Here is a 25,123-nt window from a genome sequence, read left to right as displayed (position 1 = left end):
TGTTCTCTTGTTACATTTAGTAAATTCTTTCTTTTTATTCAACCCACGAATTCTCTTCTTTTGTCTCTCCTCTATCTTACCAGAGCGTGAAGGGGAGGTGAAGGGCTGGCAATGTAATGTCTGGCTGCCGGCTGAGTTGAAACCTCCACACACATAAAGTTTGATACTTTGCAGGGTTGATTCAACAAAAATAAATAAATACATACATACATACATGTCTAGCTCTGAAGGAAAAAAAAACCCAACCCATACAATAAGGATCAGAACTCAGAAATTACAGTCCCATTGACATTTTTTTTAATCTAAAGTAAAAACATCAAGAAACGTGATTTATAATTTTACAGAGAGCAGCAATAATTTTACCTGTTCTTACTAAAACACCCTACCTCTCCCCCCTTCCCTTCTTCAAACACTATTCAGAATATAACTGTGTGTAATTAAACCAGTCTAAGCGGAATATAACATCCTTTCACAAAAGTGAATGAAAATACTAAAAATCCAGAAGCTATCCCATAAAACCTCTTGTTTCAGAAGGGGAGGTGGACAGATATATGAGGGCAAAATGTACAAAAATCACAATAGCAATATCATAAATTATATTAATTAAAACATTAGCATGTAATAAAACACAACATGTTTTATTCAAATTATAGAGATAGAAATCATATTATTAAAGTTTAGTATTTAACAGCAAAGAGTTTACAAAAATACCTTCTTTCTTTTCTGACCCTCTCACGCAGGAATGAAGACTGCCAATGTTCCCAAAACCAACGTTAGGCACTATTTATTATAAAACTGGCAAATTATAAAAATTACTTTATGATTAGGAAAAAAAATATTGATGCAATGGTCTAACCCCCTTTCATCTGGGGGCATGGGAGTTTGCAGTAGAAGCCCTCCTGAACTAGCCCATGACACCACAGTTGTCTCTCATCTTTGCACAGTTTTGTAAGGCCAGTGTTTTTGCCCCCAAAAAATTGAATGGAAGACCAGAAGTCTCCCTCCCTGAAATTAGAAAAGATCAGATTGACTCAGGCCTTTTTGTGAAGGACACAGGAACAGGACAGCCTTTCTCTGAGAAGGTGATGGCACCAGCTTGGACCAGTGGACTCAATAGACTTCACATGAATCTGCTCATGGGCTCAGCTGCAGTAACATTCAGTGGCCAAATGGCAGGGGTGTAACACCAGTTTAAACAGCCATCTATCATTTTACAATACAGCCACCAAACTCTATTTGATTTAGGTTTAGCCAGATTTATGTATTTACTATGAGGCAGTCTGACGTATTATGTATCAGAAGTTATTTTTCTTTATATAGAAACATCTCATAACTCATACTTTCAAGCTAATGTTGAATATATATATAAATTTAAAATTTAATGTTCCAGTTCATTAAAATAAAATGTTGTTTTGCACAAGCTATTAATAACTTCAGATAATTCCCCAGACTCCTATCTGAGGTTAATCCTGAAAATCTGCAATTTTTTTTGTTGTTGATTTTGTATAAATTTGCACTTCTGTTTTTATAAGTCCTTGAGACTGATCACACAACAGTCAAAATAAATCGACTCACAGGAGTTCATTTATGCACAGGAAAAAAGGTAATGCCATTGATTAATTCAGCTTCACCACTCATATTTAAAAAGAAAACAGAACAAAAAAAGAATACCCCACCTACTGAAACTTTAAAAATTCTTTGTTGTGTTATTTGTGTTCAAAAACCTCTGCTCACCAGAAGTGAGAATGGGCTTTGAAAAATGTGATTTCTCTGACCCAAACAGAAAGAAATTATAGAATATAGTGCTGATTTTTTCATCAGAGTTCTGTCCCAACAAAGCTGCCTGAATATAATCCAACTGCAGGGGGTAAAAAAAAAAAAAAAAAAAAAAAAATCACTCAGAAATAAACTGTCGGATTGCAAAGATGGGAACAAGACTTGGTAAATGCTTGAGATATTTTACCTCTGGAAGATCATAAAGAAAATGTTTCCTGTGAGCCTTTCATTCTTTCTCCTTTGCCCTTTACACGGCTTTTTTTTTTTTCTTCTATTCAGTCATGGCTGGAAGCCAAAAGATGTGGAAAGGGGAGGACTGGCATATAAATCCTCTAACCTGCCTCCCAGAAAAAAAAGATTTGCATCCGAATCTGCATCTTTACCCTGACACACCCTGGAGCTGTCTCACTGAAAGCTAACTCTTAAAATGATGGCCCATTTATCTTTTTCCCCTCTTCCCCATAATGTAGGGGGAAAAAAAGAGAAAGACTCCTAGTTTATCTTCTGGGTGATAAACTGACCTGTTCCTACACCCCATCCTCATTACTGATGAGCTGAGAGCTGATCACAGGACTGGAAGAACAAGTAGGTCCATGATATACTAGCTTTTCACAAGATGCCTGTGAGTCACCAGTGTGATGCAACCACGGGAATAACTCATGAAACCAGTCACAGTCTTTGCAGACAGTCGACAAATATTATGGCCATAGGGCAGGACATAAGGGAGATCATATCTGGAGTGTGGTATAAGGTGCAAAAGTAGTCACAGTCAGGGAAAAAAGTCAAATTGGAACAGATTTAGAAGACTGCATCCCATTAGGATGTTGTGGAATCAAGCCAGGGAGCCTGATTAGCAAATGTCTGCACTGAGCAATGAAGAGCAATGCAGAAAGCCCTGAGCTGCCATGGACTTTATCTGCTCTAGAAGCAATATATCACAGTGTGGTGCTGATGAGCTGTATTTATTATCTTAAACTGCATTAAAGTGGATGAACTGCTTCTGGCCCTGAGCTGGTATTGCTGCAGCACAACAGGTAGACATATCAGCTGGAGTCAGCAATAGCTCAGGAATCTCTGCACCAAATTTCACTGCACTGCATAGACATCTTCTCTATGAGCTTGGCTTGTGCATTCAGGCAAAATGAAAGCTGTCAGGGCATATGATTGCTTGCTATAAATACATAGAGGAGAGGAGGGGAGAGGGGGGACCGACACCAGGGCTGGAAAAGAACTATTTAAATTAGGGGATAATGCTGGCACAAAATCAAATAGATATAAACTAGTTACAAATATGTTTAGGCTGGAAATTAGAAGACAGTTTTGAACCATCAGAGCAGTTAAGATTCCAGAAGGCTTTTCAAAATGAGGAAGAGGGCCAAAAAACCTAATTACTTTTAAGATGGCATTTAAACATTTATGAGAGGGGTTACATGACATGACTGCCTGAGGAAGCTGGATAAGATTCAGTGACTCAGGCTGTTTTTCCTAAATTTATATTCCTCTGAAGGTCACTAGGTTTCCCCTAATCCCCTCAGACATCTCAGATCTCTCCTACATTACATCAGGACTGGGGCCCTTGACTTCACTATCAGGGAAAAGCCCCATGAATACTTCTGTGAAACTGCTTCTAGACATATGAACCACACAGGTATGAGTTCCCTTTGCCTTTGAGTTTCCATGTTAACGATAGCCTGAGTTCCTGTTTCTTGCAAAATGATTGAAGGCCTTAACTTCATGTTTCCTTCAAATATTTTTCTTCTGGTGTTAAAAGAGAACGTAAGTTGTTAGTGATGTTGCCCTGATCTGAGCCTTTGCTGCACCCCGGTGGTATTGCAGTGCAAAGACCACAGCCAACCACCCCACCATCTCTACTTCCTTCAACAGGGTTTGACCTTTCTGAGACCTTTTGTCTTCCCTCACTAGTCTCTTGAAGCAAAATAGGAAAAAGAAAAACAACAAAAAAAGCAAAACCCAAACAAACATCTAGCTAAAAGGCTTTTGTATCTGTTTAAAAGAGGAAGGTGAGAGTTTGGATCTGTCCACATAAGAAGTTTCTGTCTTGTCTTTTCACTGAAGCTCATGGTACTTGATAGAGCTTTTTTTGCCTTTTTCCCAAACCCGTTTCTGGAGATATCTTCACATGACGATCTCAGCATCTCGTAAAAATCTTTCTAGCCCTCCACCCTGCAGCAAAAAAAAAGTATGAAAAAGGTTTATATTACAATTTAGGTAGTCTAAAGAAACCAGAAAGCAGGTAAAACACTGCTCTCTTCTATGCTCAGAACTCTGCAAGGCCAAATCAGGAAGTACGGAGTGGCAGTGCTGCCATATACATTCTTCCAGCTGTTACTGTTTCTACACTGTGTCTTTTAGGAAAAAGAATAAATCTCTGTTTATGGCCTCCTGAGTTTTAAATCATCTCCCGACTGGTGATACAATTATTTGGGCCAGCAAACCAGTGTTTCCTATTTATCATATCAGTGATGCAAGTGTAAATGCTCTGAAGTTCATCGCCTCTCTCTGAAATCAGATTTGTTTTCCCCATACTTCTTCTAGTAATGAGCTACATTTTTTCTTTTGATCCACAGTATTTATTGAAGGACAATGAAACATACTCCTTTTTCCTTTGTCTCAGCACATTAAGCTCTTTCATACAAAATTTTTATCCTCACAACAGTGTATTCAATGCTTTATGAATCTGGGCTCTTAGTGTAGCCTCCTTAATTTCCCACCCTGAGCCCCCTTGGACAGCAGGAACCGATCTACACCTATCAGTTTTGCACTTGTATCTTGGTTGATTTCCAGAACGTGTCTGTACAAGGACAAAAGGACCATGGTGCAGATCACCTTGGGTGAGCACTGAACCTCTAAGGAAGGCTCTGTGGTGGCATGGCATGTTCATCACACAGGGGAGTCTCCACTGTGGGAGCAGAAGCAGCATAGGCTTGTCTGTGCCGAGGATGTGCCCCATGCTTAGAGACTTCCCTCAAAACACTGAAATTTCCCTAGAGAAGATGAAGTGATTACCCCTTACAGATCAGTGCCTAAAGTGTCTAATACTGCAGTTACTCTACTGCCATAAATGCATTCACAAAGTCAATGCAAAAAAAAGCAAAATAAGACAACTGTCCCTAATACGCTGGTAACAGTTTAATAAATGTGCTATAATTTGTTTGAAGGGAGAATACAGACGGGATTCCTCTGTGCTCAGTCATTTAAGATTTTCCTTGTATCTTAGTCTCCTTGCTGAACTCAGTAACTCAGTGAACACAGATCTACCTAAAGGAATAGCTTTGAAGGGTTGAGGTGGTAAAAGTGCCATACATAACACTCAACTTTGCACATGTTGGATTCCTGAAAAGTCAGACCAGCAGAGGAAGGGGACACCGCTGCCAGAAGAAGGAGCAGAGGGAGAAGGATTGCTGCCGGGGAACTGGAAGGGGGCTGGCTGTTCCTCCCAAGAGCAGTAATAGCTCCTACCAGGACAACCAGCTCTGCGATTTGCCTTCTTGTCTAGTCCTGTCTTTTCCTGTGACCAAATTAAACCTCCCTGCCCCAGCATTTTTATACTAATAAATTTTTGTGTATAGTCTTAAGGAGTCCTGAGACAAGTCTGGTAGCAAGGATCTGTGCCATACATGGCAAAGAAAAGAGCTGGGAAGAAATTCTGCTGAGTTTCAAGAGTGTGCACAAAGTACATAAAGCACATAGCCAACAAATCCACCATATAGTAAATCCTTCTCTTCACTTTTCTGAATAATTGTGTAGCACTATTGAGAATTTTTTTTTTTCCTGATAAGGAAATTAAAGGATATAGTTTTCTATTTGTAAAGGGAATTGTGTCTGAAGAATACTTAAAAAAAAAAATATGTTGCTACTTCATAGGTAAATGTAAGAATAGCCACTGTTAAAATACTGGGAAAGGAATACTACAGAACTGTACAACTTAATCATTGGTAAGCTGTGAATATTGTACTGTGCTAACTTTTCTTGACCAATTGCACAGGTAAATAGACCACAATTTATTTTAAATGTTGCAAGAATAAATTGTTGTAGAGCTTGGAGAACAAGTGTGTTAGCTATGGAACGTAAGTACCATGAGTTTAAAGAAACTCATTCAAGGAATGTATCTTAAGAAACTTTGATTACAAGAATTTTAATTTGAGGTCAAAATCTGTGGGGAAGATGTAAAAACAGATTAAAAATTATAATTCAGAATTTCAGTTCTATGTGAGTTCATGCTCCTAATATAAAATGTAGTTCCTATTTAAAGTGAAAATGGAAATGGTAGCTATAACAGGATTCCTGCACATTCAGAGAATACTTACGTCCAAGATTTCCCTAACTTTGTAGTATTCTATGGTTCTCTTCACCTTTTTTTTTTTTTTTTTTTTTTATATTTTCTTTCTTTTTTTTCTGCCCTTTCACTAAAATGTGGTATAAAACCAAACCTGAAACACAGGAAGCTAAGTGAGGTGATGATAGAAGTATGTATGTTTGTTAACCCACATCAGCTGAATCACATCTGGGAACAAGGACTGAGGATTTCTTCAGGACAAATTGTTCTCCACACTGGTAATTACAACAAATGTCATACATTTTTCCTTCTCTTCAAGATGCTGAAAGGGCTGGGGCCAGAAAGGGAGATTTCCTTGAGCACAGAACTGAGGAAGTCAAACCCAGCCTGAGGTCCACGAAGCCCTACTGACTGCTTGTGGATGGAGTGGGAGAGAAAGGTGACAGCAGCATTGTCACGAGGGATCTTACCTGGCTTCTCCACACTGGAAGCACGAGGAAGGCACCAAAAATGTGCCTGCAAGGATCTGAACTGCAGATCTAAATTTGTTGAAAACATACAATGGTGCCTAAATAAAAGCAGGGTCTCCCCTTCTTCTAGCATCTCTTCCCTCAGTCAGGGAAAAGGACAAACAAAATCGAACTCATTGAAGTTGGTTATGTTCTAATAGTTGCAGCACCATTTAAAAATTCTTTACTTGCAAAAATATACCAAAAAATGCGTTCAAGCACTGAATTATCAGGCCCAAATTAATCCTAATCAACACTAAGCAATTAAATGTCAGTGGTGAAATAATCTTGTGGTTCTGTGGTAAAACGATCTGGTTGTGCATGAGCTTCATAGCCAGAGGAGAGGCAGATATTTCAGAAATCCTAGTCAGACTTTAAGTGGGTGACATGCCTTGTGGACATGATCATATACAAGTAAGGAATTATTATTATTTCTATTAAGTAAACAGTTGAACATGGTATTGGGATATAACTTTACCACCCCAGTTTCTTCAAGTATTTTCTTGATCTCAGATTTGGCTTTCAATGATATAAAACTCATACACTGTATGACTGAATGCAAAAGATTAGTTAAAAAAGTATTTATTTACTATTTTTTTTCTGTTATGTTCCATTACAAAAAGAAGCAAAACAAAACGTAACAAAAACAAAACAGAAGATAGCATTTTATTAGTGGTACATTAATGAGCTTAAACAACTAGGTGACTTATTTTTGTCACAAATACATATTACAAACGATCACAAAACCATAACTAAAAATGAAATAAATAATTGGAATAGTTTTTCTTAAATTTTTAATATTTATAAAATATATAGCACTTTCTATTACATTTTTTTTTCAGTCATTTTTATCCATAACAAATTAAAACTTATGACATATATTGCAAATATGCTAAAGGGATAAGAATAATTAAAAAAATCAAAGTTCCTGGAGGTATGAAATAGTAAATCGGTTGATGTTTATCAATTTATTATTGTATATCCAGATTGTGCATATCCTGCAAAAATAGCCATTTCTTCAACTAATATACATATTTGTCTTTATAGTATTATAAGGTTTTTAAATGTAAAGCTTCATGGATTTATGGTTCCATTTTATAGTTGTACCTAATATGTAACTTTCATTAATATATACTGAGTATCTTCCATTAGTATATACTAATATATAGACACACACACACACATACATACACACACACTATGCATTATATATTAGTATATACCGAATAATAAAAGAATTTCTATAATATATAGTTGGGATTCTTGTGGAGAAAGTTGTTGAAAGTGGAAGGCATGTATACGATAGTGAAAACTGACTAGGTTATGTAAATGAAAGCATTTAGTTTTACATTGTTCAATGTGTTTTAAGAATTATGTAATGTACTGTAATAATATACAGAATCCAAACAGAAATTTCTTTTTATTCCAGTATTCCTACACTTTTTTCTATGATTCCAACAGAATATGAACCACTACCTCTTCTAAACGTCCTGAAAATGGAGCCAAGCATGTAGAAATGTGCTGACATTACAGACTTTTTTTCCAGGAAAATACTACAATTCCACTTAAGAACCCTCCAAGTCAGGAAAGCACTTAAGCTCAGATATGACTTTATTTGCTTTAACCTGAATATTAATCACACACGCAAGCACACATATTGATACAGGGATGTCCTTGCTATAATCCTTAGTTCTGTCTCCTGGCTGTGTAAGAGGTTTAGAGGCTCTGTTATGTAGCTGAGAGTAGTTTTGCCATCTGTCTGAGCAAAGGGGTTGAGGAAACAGGGAAGTGTGCTTGGGGACCTCAGAGCAAACATTCAGGTGTGCATTTGTGGTAGACAGGGAGAAAGGAGCAGCAGGGAGAGGGCTGAGGGGTAGTCTGTTTGAGTCAATACTGTCCTGGTGTGGTGAGGGAAAAAGGTGATGCAGAATAACCTGCTCTGGGCACCCATCAGCCTCCTTCAGGTTCATTCTGCCCCTTGTGTCAGCGCATCATCCCCTTTCAGGCACTAGGCTTTGGAGAGCTACACTGTGAAGTTCAGCTTTCTAGGGTCCTTCACGCACCCACACGGTGTACGAGCAGCCGCCGCTGCAGACACAGAAAGGGGTGGCACCAGGACCTGGCAGCCTCGCTGTTAGGAGCTCAGGGTCAGTTTTCCTCTGGAGTCTTTCAGAGGGGCCTCATGGTCTGAAAGACTATCAGAACCTGCAACTCATATAGGGGTGATGTTCAATTTAGTTTCATCCTAAATACATGTGCTTAAAGCCTGCTCTGCAATATGAAGAACAGCACAGTGAGTGATAGCAGGCAGGAGCCTGGCTTCAAAAACACATTCCTGACAAAAAGCAAACACTTATGTAGAAGCAGCTCTAGCTCCCTGGAGTCACACAGGTGCGTGCACTTTCAGAGATCCTAAGCTATGTTCCTGCCTTGTATTTCCCCTTTGAGAGCCTCAAGCCCTACCTTAGGCAGCTAAGACAGGTACTTAAATTTTGGGAGGTTGAGAGTCCCATTTTGCCCATCATGCCGAATTGGTCAGAGGAGTCCAAAGTACAGACTCATAATTGCCCAAGATTGAACATTTTAAAATTAGCTTAAATTTTTTTTTGATGCTACACTTTTTCAGAGACTAGTCCCTGTCATGAAATGGAAAGTGCAATAGAAGGATTAGTGTTTAATATTAATAAAATTACATTTTCCAAAAGGTTTCTTATAATCGTCATACCAGGATGAAAACTGGTCTTTCTTTTTGGCATAGGGAATACTCAAGGGTACTTAGACAATCTGTAGCAAACTTGATGAATTTCTAAGGGCAGCAACTGTACATTCACAGGATCTTCAGATTTTTATTTTTTTTTGATATAAAGAAACACCTTAAGGCATTGAATAAACCAAATCACATTTAAAGTAATAGGCAGCAGTATTGGCAACTACCTACTCATATTTAACTGTCCACTTTTAGGTGTTCTGATAAAGTCTACACTCACAAAGCAAAGAAACAGATTTTTGTGGAATTAAGGACTAATTTCAAAACCAGTATTTTTCATCTTCAAGCATATTGATACTGTACATTATTGGTTTGCATTCTTATGAATTCTAGTTTGAATAGACAAACCTTCAAATCACTGGTTTTAATTGCAACTAGTTTGTCTCCACAAACTTCTTGCTGCACTTCATTAACAAAATAAAATTGCCAACATTTACAAATATAGTGATTTTATTTCATAGGCGCCCTCATGTTACTGGAAAGCTCTTGAAAATCTGGAACTGTATTTTTAAACAGATGTAGGAAATGAAATTTATTCATTCACTGATGAAATCCAGAATAACATGTATTCAAATTAGTAACACTTTCATAATAAAATTAAGCTAACATCTAGCATATGATTAGTTCCGTGAAGGTCAGATCATCTGAAATTTCCATCATAAAGAAAAGCAAATCAAAACAAATGTATTTAGTTATATTTAAGTGTACATATTTTTGATATACTATATAACATCACTTCAATAGGCACAGTACTATAAAGACTTTTTAAAATTAAACTTATTTAAGAATATCATGACAAAGAGAACAAATCACATTTTATGGTATGGGTTGGTGGGTTTGGGGTTTTTGTAAAAATATTTGCTTTCACTTGTATACAGATTTTTCGTAAAAGCTGATAGCTTGCTTTAATTGTGTTTTTTGACTGTCACTGGGCTGTGTTGCCTTGTATTCATTATATGGCACATGTGAAATGAGAGGCTGCAACATAAAGCCTGGGTTTTGACATATTGGGTTTTGACATATGCATTTGAAGTTCACTATGCTTTAAATAGGAATCTCCTGCAGGTGTTTAAATGAAAAATATAGGCAATTAATATGCTTGTAAATTATATTTTGCTATTTTAGGTTTAGTTATAACACATAGTTTAAAATTTTCCCTCTTTGGTTCAAGACTGAATGTCTGACCAACTTGCTCTAACAGGGCAAGACTGGATGCAGAGTCACCTCTGAATGTTCTGTGAGGTCAGTGCACAACCCCCTGTTGCATTTACAAGTACCAGTGCTGACCTGCAGTCAAGGCTATGGCATTTTACATTCTCACAATATCACTTTTATCTTGCTGAAAAGAAAAGTATTGATTAAGCAAGCCCTATCAGTTTAGCTCTTTGAAAGATAGGGTTTTAGAAGAACAAAAAAAAATCAATTTTACAGGCTAATGTTTGTTTCTTAAACGTTGCATATTTAATGCCCAGTTACAAAAGTCTCATTGGTGAATACAGCAGTTCTGCAAGCAGAATACTTGACAGAGATCTTTATTATACCCTGGTGGAATCCCAAAAGTTGATGCCATCACTTCTGCACAAGGAGCATTTTTTAAAAAATTGGGGGGAGGGGGCCTTAATCTTCAGCAATTTGCAATGACATAATTTATGCTGGTTTGGGTAAATGCTATGTTCATTTAAGACCATTAAACAACATCCTTTAAACAACTCTCAGTTTCAGAGGTACAACTGTGCACATAACATGAACAGTTGAAGGAAAAACATTCAACTGGCAACTGATTAGTTTTAGATTCTGTTATTACCACCAGAGCATTTACTGAGGTGTTAGCACATGCCAACACTCTGATAGCTGAATGCCACAGCAATGCACTAAAAGGAAGGAGATGATTCGGGAGTGCAGAGGAGGAGAACTGCCATAAACAGATATAGGCTTCTGTTTTCAGCATTGTCAGTGCTCTGTCAAAATTTGTGTTTCCAGTATATGCTTTCTTGACAAGGACAGTGCATGAGTTACCATCATTAAACCCCTTAGACTGTTGTAGCTTTGGATTCAAAATATCTCAGGAACAAGATCCCATGCATGGAATGTCAAAGTAGTTTTATGTGTCTTCAGAGACCAGGATGTGACTCTCTTATTTCGGAACAATTCATATAAAAAACCCCACATAATGATGACTATGAAAATGTTGGATTTTGATGACACTTAAAGCATTTAATAGCTGGATTATGACATAATTTCATTGTATTTATCTTGGAAAATAAATGTGTAACCCTTGGAGATGTACTAAGAAGTAAGCATGTACTGAAAGTCATTTGAAAGTGATGAAAGAGTCCCTAGAAAATATATTTTTGGATTATTTGGAACTAGTATCAAGTGAGATAAGCTATACTTCAAAGCAAGGATACTCTCACACACATAAATCCAGATACTTCTAATGCAAAGCAGAAAAACAGAGACATGATATGCCCCTAAAGTTCATTCATCTTTTGTCTCTGCATTGCATTTTGTACTGTTTCTATTACAAAAAAAACCCTTTCCTCTGGCTTTACTTTTCAAGTTTTAATTATCTTAATAGGTAGAAAAGGATGTGACGGAACTAGTCTTTCTGCTAAACAAAGCAGACAGTGTCCATAAACCTTACATGCTATGTGCTTTTATAACAAGTCTAAGTGGGGAATAAAAAAAAAAAGGAAGAATTTTTTTTTCAATATAATAAACAGAAACCCCACAAAGTACTATTTACAATGTTATGAATACACTGTACCTGCACTAGCTGTTCTTCCTACAGTATTTTAGGTTCTTTTTTCCTGTCTGGCAAAAAAAAATCCTTCATTTTTTCTGTTTTTTAAGTTACATCCCACACACACTCCCACCATTTTTCAATCTTTACCAATGTGTGTAATAGCACAAAATTAAATTACTTTGCAAAATTATATTTAAATAATTAATTTTAAATTTACAACTCACTCAGATTTCATCATTAAATGATACTCTGGAACTAGTATGTGGTCCAGAGTGATTTAATATTCTTAAAAAACAAATATATGCATTTTGTCAGCTATTCTTCACAGGTTGTTTAATTTATTCCTGTCTTTTACTAAAAATATAAAAAAAATGATTAATAAGAATTCAAAGGGTGGACTCACTTTTTAATCATAATGTAGAATGTCTATTTTGTTGAGAGCCTGAGTGGAACAGAGGTTCTACTTATGATGTGAAACCAAGGTTAAACATGGAAACAATGTATTGGGTGGAGATTGTATCTGAAACAAATTCAACAGCTGAGTCTTGTGAACAAAGACTATTAGATTTACAGAATTTAATTCTTGACCAAAAAAAAATGGAGGAGGTAAATGGCAGACAGGATATTTTACGCACTTGCATTTAATCTGTAATTTAAATTCATATCACATTATTTCTACTTGAAGAAGAGGGACTTACTCATGGAAAGGTGTTTTGACTTTTTGTGGCTTTGTTTTGGATTTTTTTTAATTTTTTTTTTTATGTATCAGTCCAATATGGCTCTATCTTTGTTGTTGCTATTGTGAGACTAGAAGAACAGAATAGAAAAAGTAGCATGATTCCATGTATGGACAAAAGTATGGATTTACAACACTGCTTAAAGTGCTTTCGTATTTGAGGAGATACTTTTACACAAAACGCCTTTTCATGCTTATCTCCTCGTCACCATGTACTATATGCTTGTTGCTTGCTCTTATGTAATTTATAATATAATAATAGGGTATTAAGTTCATACTCAGGAATTAGTATATTGTCATAAAAACCATCTGAAAACAGAATGACAATTCTATTTGTGTATTATTACAGCAATTTGAAAATTTTATTAAATACCGAAGTGCTTCATTTCATCATTTATTCCTTTGCTTCCAGCATTGCTTAAAGCACTATCTAAGTACAAATATATCATACTAAAAGCGTATCCATCCTATTTTGGGATTTTGACTAGGATTATTTACTGATGTCTTGCAGAACAGAGATGAATTTATGATCCATGTGACCATTTATCTGCTGATGCTGCAAGATGTCTTGCCTCCAGGACTGGTTTCCATGTACATGGTTCACCAAAGGTCTACAACTTATGAATATTTATACATTGTTACGTCTTGTTGTTAAGTGGCAGTGCTGTAATGTGAGATGTCAAGTAGTATACTTTAATTTGCCAGTACCAGAAGTTGTGGGAGCAGCAGAGGATGTGGCTTGACTGCTTACATACAAAGGGTCCAAACAAGCCACTTTGGCTGCAAAGAATGAGTGGATACAGTGAAGGACTGCAAACAGGTTGGAGAACTCCAGCTCCTGCAAGTGAAAACAGAAAGATTAAATATGAAACAAGAGAACACCTCACAAACATATACCCAGGAAAGAGCCACTATTCACATAGCAATAAATGTAGTAGTTTGATGTAATTTTGCTAATGTGCCTGACAATTCTCCATTATAGGGGCTTAGATACTGAGCTATCCTCATTCAGTAAATAATTATTTGGAAGATGGACAAATTTCTGAGTTAAGTGCCTCCACAGAAATATGTGATCCTACCAGCTAAAAGAAAAGGGAAGTGACACTACCGATTTTTTTTTTCCACCCCCCCCTCGGGTTTATACAAATCTGTCACTTTTGCACGTTAATTTATATAGAAATTGAAAGACTGCACCATAACAGTGTACACATCCCTGGACTCCTACTGTATACCCAACATACCCACAAAAATCAAAAGTGCTACTATTACAGAGTGATATTCTGGATCTGTTTTCACTGAGAGGGTTACTGTCATTAGACTGAAAAAAGAACAGACTCCAGGTTTTAAACTTAGCAATATTAGACAAAGTCCTTCCTTTTCTACTTTGATTTACATTTCTTTATAGCTCCCCAGCATGTCACTAGACTAGCTGGGACTCTTTTAGACACCCTTACATTGGAAATAAATAAAACTTAGAAAATTTTATATATATAAATCTTCTCTTTTGTGTCCAATTAACTTTATCTGATTTTTTTTTAGGTTATCTGCAGTATGTGTTTTTAGAGTTGGCATTTAATCCGTAAATATCTGTTGCATTTGAAAGCAAACACTGAGGTATTTGGATACATATATGTGTAAGGATGGTGGTTCAGAGTTGCCATCTTTCTGTTTTGATTCACTGCCTATACAGATTTCTACACTGTAATATAAAGCCAGTTATAGATACCTGTAGCATATTCTATTTGTCTTTCCAGCACTGGTATTTCCAGGCTATGTAGTGCCAAGATTTTGCTTTTTTTGTTTAGAAGAATATTGATAATGTTATAAATTCAGCAAATATGGCTAAATCTCTCAAAATGACTTTAACCTGCAAGTTTCTGACTTTTGATATTCCCTGGAAGATATTGCTTCACATAATTCATGGATACATTCACAAATCCATCAAGTGTGAGGGGGAAAACTGCCTGAAAGCAGACAGCTGCATGTGCAGTGTCCAGTGATGTACTGGAGTGGAGCTTTGTTCAGCTCTCCTACAACCTGAGCAGATGTCCTTCAGACATGCTCAGAAATGAATTTATAACATCCCAAGAGCTTCTTTAAACTCCACTAACTACCAATTCTCAATAAAGAAGATAAAGTTTATGCCAAGTTTCACAAACCTGCCATCTGTGTCCATTTAAAAAAATCTGTTTAGAGACATTCTCATTTTTAAAGACTGGGAGAAAGGCAATTTTATCACTATGCCAAAGGTCTTTTTCCTCACTCAAATGTCAAAAAAAAGAAAATTTATCATAGATAGAAAAACAATGGAAGCTATTATGAAGCTGTTTCAGAATAAGAACTATCAGTCATTCAAATTAAGTTACTTTTCAGTTCACTCCTTTTTGTTAGTATAATATTATTTGTCCTTCTGGTACTATAAAATTAAAACTGAAGCTTAAGATGAGAGAGTATGTATTTAGTGGAAGAGTGAAATATTTGTAATATAATTCCTGCGTGTTACGTGTAGAAAGACTACATTTCCCCCTATGTCTCAACCAAATAAGCCTATTAAAACAAATATTACAGTTTGAGAATTGTTCAAGTCAATTAGGTAACCCTACTAGCTGAAAGTTCTTACTATCATAATTACAGCTACTGGACACTGAATTTTCACAGTGCATTAGTACAACTATTATCAACAGTTATCACAGGTGTTTCTGTAACCTTTCAGAAAGGAAGCCTGGATTGGAAGGACAGAGATGAAAAGAGAAAACAGAGAGTGCCCCCAGATGAAAAAAAAACAACTCTTATTGCATTATATTAATGATACGAGTACATAAGCAATACATCTACAAAACCAAGCAATTGTAAATTTGTAAGTATTCATTTTATGGTTAGAAAAAATATTTTCCTTCATCAATATATAAATTGCTGATATGAGAATGATGTTACATGGTCTCTTTATATTAGCATAGAATCTGATCTAAAATAGGTATTAAACAGTCAATCCATGTACAAGACATGGGGAAACTAAAAATTGCATCACACAGGCCTACACAGGTTAGAAATCTGAACTCAGACTGCAGTCACTGCAATTGAGCAATCACTGTAAAAATCCTAAGGATGTATCCTTAAAACCGATTTAAAGATGATCTTCTAATTTTGAATAACACTGCAATACTCACAGAAAAACACTCAAGGCTAAGAACAAAGATTAATTTTAAATTATATTTTGGAGAATACACTTGAAATGAGCAAAAATATCATTCTGGAAAATGGTGCAAGCATCCATCGAGATACCTTGCAACACTTGGAAGAGAGCATTTTGTTCACATTACAACAGCAGTGACTCAGGCTATTTGTCTTATTTTAATTAGATTTCTATACAAGAAAACTTCAAGTACAAATTAATTGGTGTTAATTACTATTAAGGTAATATTAATGAATTAATAAGTATTAACGCTAAATCCTTAAAGTTACACTTCTTCCTTTTCTGGTACCATATTTCCACTCTCTTCTTTTTTCCCTGTTCAAATAGGCAAAGAGAATTGACTGGATCTTTATCTTGTTGTGCTGATTTTTATATTCACTTTGTAACACTCAGCTTAGGGGTTCAACTAGCCTGTGAACAAAAGCTAACTGATGCAGCACAGCTGTGTGACCTTGCCTGAGATTTTCTGACAAAATTGTTGAGCTGTGAAAAAGCCCTACAAGTTGAGAAAGGTGAAAGCACAGACTGGAGTGTAGTTTTCGACTTATACATATGTTTTACAATGCACAGAAACTCTCAGTTAACAGAAATTACTGACTGGTGCATTTACTTACAAAATTCAAATGGAAATTGCATGTAATAAGAAAAACAGAGCTCATGCTGATTTTCATATACACTGTATATTCCTATGTTTGGGAGCATGCATATATATATAGCTCGAAATAGGATCTCTCATAGATTTAAGGTACTTTTTTGTCAGAAAAATAAAAAGCAGCTTCTGTTGCGGTGGTCCAATACTTAGCCAGGTAAAACTGAAGAGCACAGCACTCTGAGTTTATTACAGTCCTGAGATTGTGTTAGCCTCTGGAACCTGCTGTGATACTGGAGAGACACTAATGGATCATTAAACTATAGCTAAACAAATAGACAAATAGATAGGGAGGTGCCTAAGTGAATTTCTATGTCTTATAGATGAGGAGAAAGCTTTGTCCTTCTGTGTTTGGTTTTTTTCAACCCAACTCCATCAGCCCAGTAAGAATGAGGGAGAGGGACACGTAGGCTCCACGTTCTGCCAAGACGACAGCTTTATTTTCTAGCTCTCAGTCAGAAAAATTCTGTCTGACTGTGCAAACTTGTGCAATATCTCCTGCTGAGTGACAGCTGGGAAATAACCTAGAGATTGGAATGTCTAAGGGGTATCGGTGATTAATGTTGCCCCTAAGTGGTTTTCTTCTCAGAAACCACTTAGATCTTTCATTAGAAACCTTCAATGTTAGGTGTTTGCATCCAGGCACCCTGCCATGGACCCACTGGTGTGACCTATGGTAATTACTGTTCAGATTTTTTAGACTGAAATTGCTTAAATCTATGAGGAAACACTTCTTTTATTCTACACTCTATATCTTTATAGTAACATGATATTACTTACAGAAAAGTCAAACAAAGGTATCAGTACAAAGTCTCTACAGAAAAAAAAAAAAAGGCAGTATTTTAACAATATCTGAGAGAATAATGGAAATGTATAAATATCTTGAATTATTTTCAAGCTGAAAAGAAGTATACCTGGTTAAACTGTAACTAAATCCACAGCACATACTGTGTGTCTCAAAGCATGCCATTTTGAATTTTGTTAATTCAGGCATGTAGCACACTGTAAAAAATTTTGACAGCATTATAAAAATATTAGTTATTCAGTGTCAGTGAAGGACTTTCTATCACTTAGGAATATAAACTCTGGTGGTAAGTGTGTTTCAATATATATATATATATATATAAATATATAAAAAAGCCCTGACTGATGAATGGATGTGGTTCTGCATTTTTTCTGAAAAGGTGCTTTTCCTAGATACGATTATCTCTGTAAGTTCCACCACAATACAGAGGAGATGCTGGAAAATTATGAAGACAGTAAGGCTAAAATGTAAAATGCTGATGCATAATTATTTTTTTCCAAGCAATTCCATCTAGAAGTCTGAATGTATTTCTAGAGTAATAGAAAATTTATCCAAATTTTGGAACAAAAATCAATAGCTAAGCACTCTAACACTCTTAATTCTCTAGAGAATGAGTAAGTGTTTTAAAGTTAAAGGATATTATTGCAGAAAACCAGCATGTTATAATTACACACATCTGGGATAGCATGAGATACACAAAATGTGCAGCATGGTAAATGAAGGAAGACAGGAAGCATTTGGATTTTGATAACTCATATTTTCACAGGAAGGAATAATATAGAATCATATAATCATTTAGGCTGGAAAAGACCTTTAAGACCATCAAGTCCAACTGTAAACCCAACACTGCCAAGTCCACCACTAAAACATGACCCTAAGTGCCACACGCTTAAGTAGCTCCAGGGATGGCGATTCAACCACTTCCCTGGGCAGCCCATTCCAATGCTTGACAACCCTTTTGATGAAGAAACTTTTCCTAATATCCAATTCAAACCTTCCCTGGCACAACTTGAGGACATTTCCTCTCATCCTATCACTTGTTACTTGGGAAAAGATACAGAGACCCACCTCACTACAATCTCCTTTCAGGTAGTTGTAGAGGAGGATAACATCTCTCCTGAGTGTCCTTTTCTCCAGGCTAACAACCCCAGTTCCCTCAGCCATTCCTCATAAGACTTGTGCTCCAGACCCTTCACCAGCTTCGTTGCCCTTCTCTGGACACACTCCAGCACATCAATGTCTTTCTTGTAGTGAGGGGCCCAAAACTCAACACAGCATTCGAGGTGTGGTCTTACCAGTGCTGAGTACAGGGGGAAAATCACTTCCCTAGTCCTGCTGGTCACTCTATCTCTGATACAGGCCAGGATACTATTGGCTTTCTTGGCCACCTGGGCACACTGCTGGCTCATAGTCATCCAGCTGTCAACCATGATGAAAACAATAATATTACAAAAAAAAAACCCAACAACAAACCAAACAACAAAAAAACCCCTATGGCCAGACCACCTCACATTTGCAACGAGTAACTGAATTATAGTGCACTAAATACATTAACACATTCCGTCAGTGCCACAGCTGGAGCTTGGAGACGGTGGAAAACAGACCTTAGAGACAAGAAAAGCAGGACTCTCAGTCAGGTATGTGTATGCCATAGCAGGTTCTGCATACAGTGTGTTAGTGTTAACAATGATGGGGAAGAAAGCACTCTCAGTTCTAGTGACTCTCTTTAAGCTGTATCAAAGTTACCTGCCATGCCCTGCTTCCACATTACTGCTTAAGAAGGCAAAACTGAAGAGCCATAATATGCTGGGGCAATGGCTCCTCAGGATTTTGGTTTTATTCTCAACTGTGAGCTCCCATTCCATTATATTTTGACTATTCCCCATGTAATATAAGTGGTAAAAAATATCTTTACATAAATAAAATGCTATGTTATATTTCCCCTTACAACAGTGGGTCTTCAGGCCATCTGAAGCACAGAGCTGCATTTCACAGGTGATGATAGCTGTGGCCATGAATATTCATCACAACCTTTAACAGATGTTTTACAAACTTCCTGACATCTAATTCCAAATAAAGCCCACATACAGTGTGCATGAATCCTAGCATTATACGCATTTCTGAAAATCTAACATTTCCTAATGACTTGAGAGTTCCCCAAATAGCTATACCTCTAACTCCGTAATGTTAAATCCAAAAACCAGAATCTAGATACTTCCACCTCTTCTCATGCTGAATAATGCTTTAAATCCATAAAAGGCTTAAAGGATACTGAAGGGGCCCATCCACAGAATTTTAAACTAAGCAAAGTTGAAAAAATATGACTCGAGAATCTTCACATTCATTTTATAGCCACATTTATCTATATTTCTTAGACTAAGCAACATACTTCATATGTAAACAAATTGGAATGGATAACAACGCTCACTAAAAATGCCACAGCACCTTCCAAAGACAACATAATCTGACACTTCTTAATCGTGATATAATTGGTATGATTTGATCACCAAGAAAATGAATTAAAAGTAGCAAACTCTTCTTTCCATGAATCATTGTGAAAGATTAAATTTATAACAAAAAGAAGCAACCAGAAAACATGATACTATATTAATAAGCATGCTGGAAGGTTTGTATAATATTCTGTCTTTGTAACGTAGAAGGTAGAGTTTCTAACTTGAAAAGAAGTGGGATAAAATTTTCTAGAAATAAAGCTCTATTCAGTTTGAGTGGGAATAACAATAGGTACTATAAAGGTACCAGGGTATCTCTAAGGTTTATAGTGATTTGCATGATGGATTTAATTTAAAACACAAAAACATTCTGATAAAAACTATTTTTCTTCATCAAAATGTATATTTTGGACTTTGATGGGGTTTAAAAAATTTAATTAAGTATTAAAAAGATATTCTAGTTTTACTGAAAACAAAGAAATACTGACCCATTCTTGGATTCCTACAAAACTTCTTTAGTCCTAAAATCATGTGCTAATATAATGGCAATAGCAGACATATATTAGAAGAGTAATGATGACTTTCAGCCTTCAGCTATACTTAGGAGCATGATAAAAGTTTCTAGTTATTTGCTTAAGAGAAAATTATCCTCATGACATTAGATTAAGTTCTGTTTTCTTATTAGAGATGAAAAGAAATTATGTACTATTAGAATAATTTCTGAAGGAAAGCAGATGTAAGAAAATATCTTTGAGATGTAGCAGAACATAAAGGTATTGAAAGCCACAGTCCACCATATTTCATTGCTGTTGTTTTAATGGGAGCTTTTACAGACCTTTATTGTATTGAGCACAACATTTAAAACCAAGTCAATAGCTGTTAGGTAGAAAATAATTAATACCAAACATAAAGAGACATGCAGAAAGGAAAAAATAGCTGCTTAATGCAGCTGTTTGCATTTAAACGACTGCTCCTGACACAATGCCTTTTTTCTTTACATACTTTATTATGCTGTGCATATTTAGCCCTTTTAGACAACAATGTATTTAACCATTTCCTTTTTGCTCATGGAACCATATTGTTATTACATTCATTCAGCAATTTTTTCTCTGACACAGTCAGGAAAAATGTTATAGTAAATGCTTCAGAAGCAAGGCTTAAAGATGGCCAGGAAAACAGTCTCTATATTTGCACAAAAATCAGGATTTTAGTCAAAAGGACCGTCAATTTAGATGCTAAGGCAGTTCCAGTTATTGAAGATCCTGGGACATCACTTCTCCTCACACACACTGGGACAATAAATGCCCTATTCTCGAAAAACATAAATCAAAGTAAGCATAAATCTCTCAGGGTTACTGATTTCATAAATCAACTCTTGAATCAGAAGCACAACTGAAAATACTTATTTCCTGATTTTGAATTAGACACAAAACTTCAGCCTGTAAGGGAGTATATGTTTTATCCACACTGTTTTGCTCTGAAAAATAAAAACACATTTTAGACCTTTGCTGGGTTTTGTCCCCAGGTTTGACTTATTTTGCACCATTTCATCATGATATGAGTATAGGGCGAAAAGCAGGGCATTCAAACTCTCAGTCAACTTTATCAAAATGATAAAGAGGAGAGCTGGCAAACACGTCTAAAACCATACATAGTGAGTCTTGGGGTTCATTATTTTTAAATGTAATTACACCTTTCAAAAGACTTTAGTAAAAATCCAAGCAATTGATTCAGGGTTTATTTTTCTTGGAGTTTCTTTGGTTTTCTTTGCATTTTTTGACTTTCTGTATTAATCTAATATTTGAAAGTAATTTAGTTTAATTTATGCCTCTGACAGCTTTGAAAACTGCTTTTAATTTACACTGTCTTTATAAAACAAACAATGTACTGTTTTTACCTTTGCTTCAATTTGTTTAGTATCTTGGTTTTGGAACAAAAATTTGATTTTGCTCTTCCCATCATCTGAAGAACCTTTGAGCTGGGAAAACTTGTACCTCCAAAGTACAGCCTAGAGAAAAAAAAAAAAAAAGCAATCATTTTAGAAACAGTTGATTTCCTTCCAAGGGAATTTTTAACCCCTCTATGGTACATAATTAAATCAATTTATTGTTACATGGTCTGATATACTTTTGATCATATGGGTGTATTATACTTTGACAGTGTCTGATTCAGATCAGTCAGGATACATTTGTGAAATTTACTCTGAAATTCCTTTATGTATATTCAATCCTGATTAAACAACAACAACAACAACATCATCAACAACAACAACAACAGAAAAGGAAGGGTTAGTAAATTCACTGTCATGCCCAAACCCATTTTTTTCTACTGATGATTTGTGGATTCCCCACTCCATCTGCAGTGATAACCTGTCAAATAAGTCCTCTCTTTCTTTCCACATTAAAATAATCTAGTTGTATTAACATAAAGGGCTTATCAAATTAAAACCAAATATTTATTTTTAAATGATATAATAATAAAAGTAAACTCTGTAATGAGAACTTATTCTGAGTTTACTTATGAGAGCTCTAATCAGGAATTTCAGCAGATCATTAATTCTAAGCATATCAGTGGCCTTTCAGGTAACTGTATTATGAATTACATTCTGTCTTGTTGAAAATAAAGACAGATTGCTCTACAGAATAAACATGGCTAGAAAAAGATCCTTTTTAAAAAATACATCTAATGTGGATTTATGTAGAAAAAATTATTTCAAATTACTTTGCTTAAAAGTGGAGAAGAGCTATTTTTTATTGTCAGTCTTTTCAGCCTCATTTAAAGATACCCCTTCCACCCTCCAGATATTTTGAAACACTAGCATTTTTCTTTGTGATTTCAGTAGTATTTCATATAATTATAAGGTCACCCTCACTCAAATTGTGCTGTTACTTTGAGGACACTTTAATTTCACATGCATTGGACAACACAGAAAATTAAGGCAAGAAGTGCTGTTCCATTTTCTTTTGTCTAAGGGTTTGTAAATTACTTCCTCTCAGTGGCATAGGATGACACTTCCATCTGTGCCTTTTGTCTATATCAGTGAATGATTTAGTATCTGCTTGAAATTAAAGATAATATAAGAAAGGTCAAATTTTTGACTGTCCTAAATCTATGCAGGTCCCTCTGCTTCAGGATGTGTTGATGTCTTTATGTTAATGACTGGTAAAAATCTCTAACCTGAACCAAGCTAAATAAAGTTAACTGAGTTTAGTTTAGTAACTTGAGGAGAAAAATAATGAACAGACAGTATCTTGACTGTGCAAGTGTACACAAAGCAAATGCTAGAATTAGTTTCCCTCAAATTCTCTCTATATATTTGTACCTTACAGGAATAAAACCCCCAAATCTCAGCACCATTTTCATTCTCTGTGTGTATGTGACAGATGAGCTCCCATCTACCATAAAGAGAGTTAAGGACATTCTGTTTCAGGTAAACTAGAGGAATTTGGCAATATATGTCAAACTGTATCATAGTTGTTTCAAATTCTGTCCTCCTGGGCCCACCAATCTGTGCTACAGAAAATAGAATAGCTTCCCTCATCTGTAAACGTGTGCAATTCCTTTCACCTTGTTTGATCAATGATGTTTACTTATGTCCTGTAGATAGTGAGTAAAAAAAACCCCAACAAAACAACTAAACAAAACAGAGCAACTAAATGTACTATTCAGGTGGCCATACTTTCTACCTACATTGTAAACTCGTTTTTTACAGATCTATGTAACTCGACAAATCTTGTCAGAAGATCAAGACCATTGCCTTTCTGCAGGAACAGCAAATCTATTTAAGCATGTCATTTCCTAGATGAGAAATACAAAGGGCATTGATGGTCTCTTTATCTCAGGAGAACAACAGTCAGAGAAATGAACTATCATCTTTCTCTCCTCTGATGGTGTATGGGGAAGCCAGAAGAGAGGTGCAGTAGTAACAAGGACCCTTAGATGGGCAGGCAAACTCCCAGGGTGCCTGGCCTTATTCCCAACCACATTAAATTGGAATGAAGATGAAGGATGGAAATAATGGCAACACTTCGGCATTTCCAATGCAGTTTTGCCAATTGCGTCATTTCCTATCAGAGTAAAGAGAATAACAGTCACACCAAACCACAGGTATGATAGAACAAACTTCAGTTTATGCATAACATTGGTTTTGGAGAGCCCTACTTAGCAATGGCTTTTACTTAAGTGCATTGCAAAATCAGGTCTATAGCGTGGAGATGAAATCCTTCTTGAGACTAATCCCAAGAAGACTGCACTTCTTCCATCAGGATATCAAAACAAGTTCCTACAACTGATAATTCAATGGCATACTTCCCAGAGACTATTAAACATTTTTCATCTAAAGTGTAAGGAATAAAAATGCCATTGGCAATGCATGCAATGATTTCCAAATGAAAGAACAGTTTCTTCTGAGTGATCTTGAACAAACTGCACATTTTATTTTTTTTCCCAAGGATGTCCACATGAGGGAGGGTGTTTTTGCAAAAATAAGAGTGAGGAAATGTTGTGAGCTTTAAGTTATTAAGTATTTCAAACATTCAAGCTAGTCATCCTGGCTACTTCTTTTGATCTAGAGAATTTCTGAATTACAGTTTGTACTGGGATGAACACTGGTTCACTCTGATACTCTCTGAATGTGTTTAAATCAAAGTGTACCACACTACATTAGAAGTGTAACAACTAGCTTAAACTAGATGGCCAAATTCTATATAGCTACAACTGAGTGAATTAGTTAAGCATATGCCCAGTAAGACCCATTTAATTCCTTGACTGTTACTGAAGAAGATGAAGTGCTGTCTCTGTAGTCAGAAGTGCATGTTTTGGATGTGTACCAGATGTACAAGATGACACAGAATGCTGTGACCAGCAGCAAATTTACTCGCTTAAAATACAGAATCACAGAATCATTTAGGTTGGAAAAGACCTTGAAGATCATCCAGTCCAACCATTAACCTAACACTGACTGATCTCAACTACATCATGTGCCTAAGAGCTATGTCAACACGGCTCTTAAACACCTAAAGGGATGGGGACTCCACCATTGCCCTGGGCAGCCCATTCCAACGCCCAACAAGCCGTTCCGTAAAGAAATATTTCCTGATATCCAGTGTAAACCTTCCCTGGCACAACTTGAGGCCATTCCCTCTTGTCCTATCGCTTGTTACTTGGTTAAAGAGACTCATCCCCAGCTCTCTGCA

At 36.1% G+C, this 25,123-nt stretch overlaps 1 protein-coding gene across 7 annotated transcripts in view; it reads right to left on the bottom strand.

Annotated features, from left to right (window-relative positions):
- Nucleotides 1–7,233: 7,233 nt before the first annotated feature.
- SNTG1 (syntrophin gamma 1) overlaps nucleotides 7,234–25,123 on the bottom strand; it is a 211,605-nt gene continuing 193,715 nt past the window's right edge. For 6 of the 7 annotated variants that reach the window (XM_026842717.1, XM_026842719.1, XM_026842720.1 and 3 more), the window contains 2 exons: nucleotides 21,826–21,936; nucleotides 10,193–13,669 (listed from right to left, as the gene is read on the bottom strand). In XM_026842717.1, the coding sequence (XP_026698518.1) occupies nucleotides 13,511–13,669; nucleotides 21,826–21,936 (270 nt within the window). In that variant the 3' untranslated portion in view covers nucleotides 10,193–13,510. Of the gene's footprint in view, nucleotides 13,670–21,825; nucleotides 21,937–25,123 lie in introns of all 7 variants that reach the window. The other variant, XM_026842716.1, reaches the window with a different exon arrangement.

The sequence above is a fragment of the Athene cunicularia genome (genome assembly GCF_003259725.1).
Source record: "Athene cunicularia isolate RWA chromosome 2 unlocalized genomic scaffold, athCun1 chr2_part1, whole genome shotgun sequence".
NCBI lineage: Eukaryota > Metazoa > Chordata > Aves > Strigiformes > Strigidae > Athene > Athene cunicularia.
The sequence above is the reverse complement of the archived record's forward strand: the minus strand, read 5'-3'. Positions and strand labels throughout refer to the sequence as shown.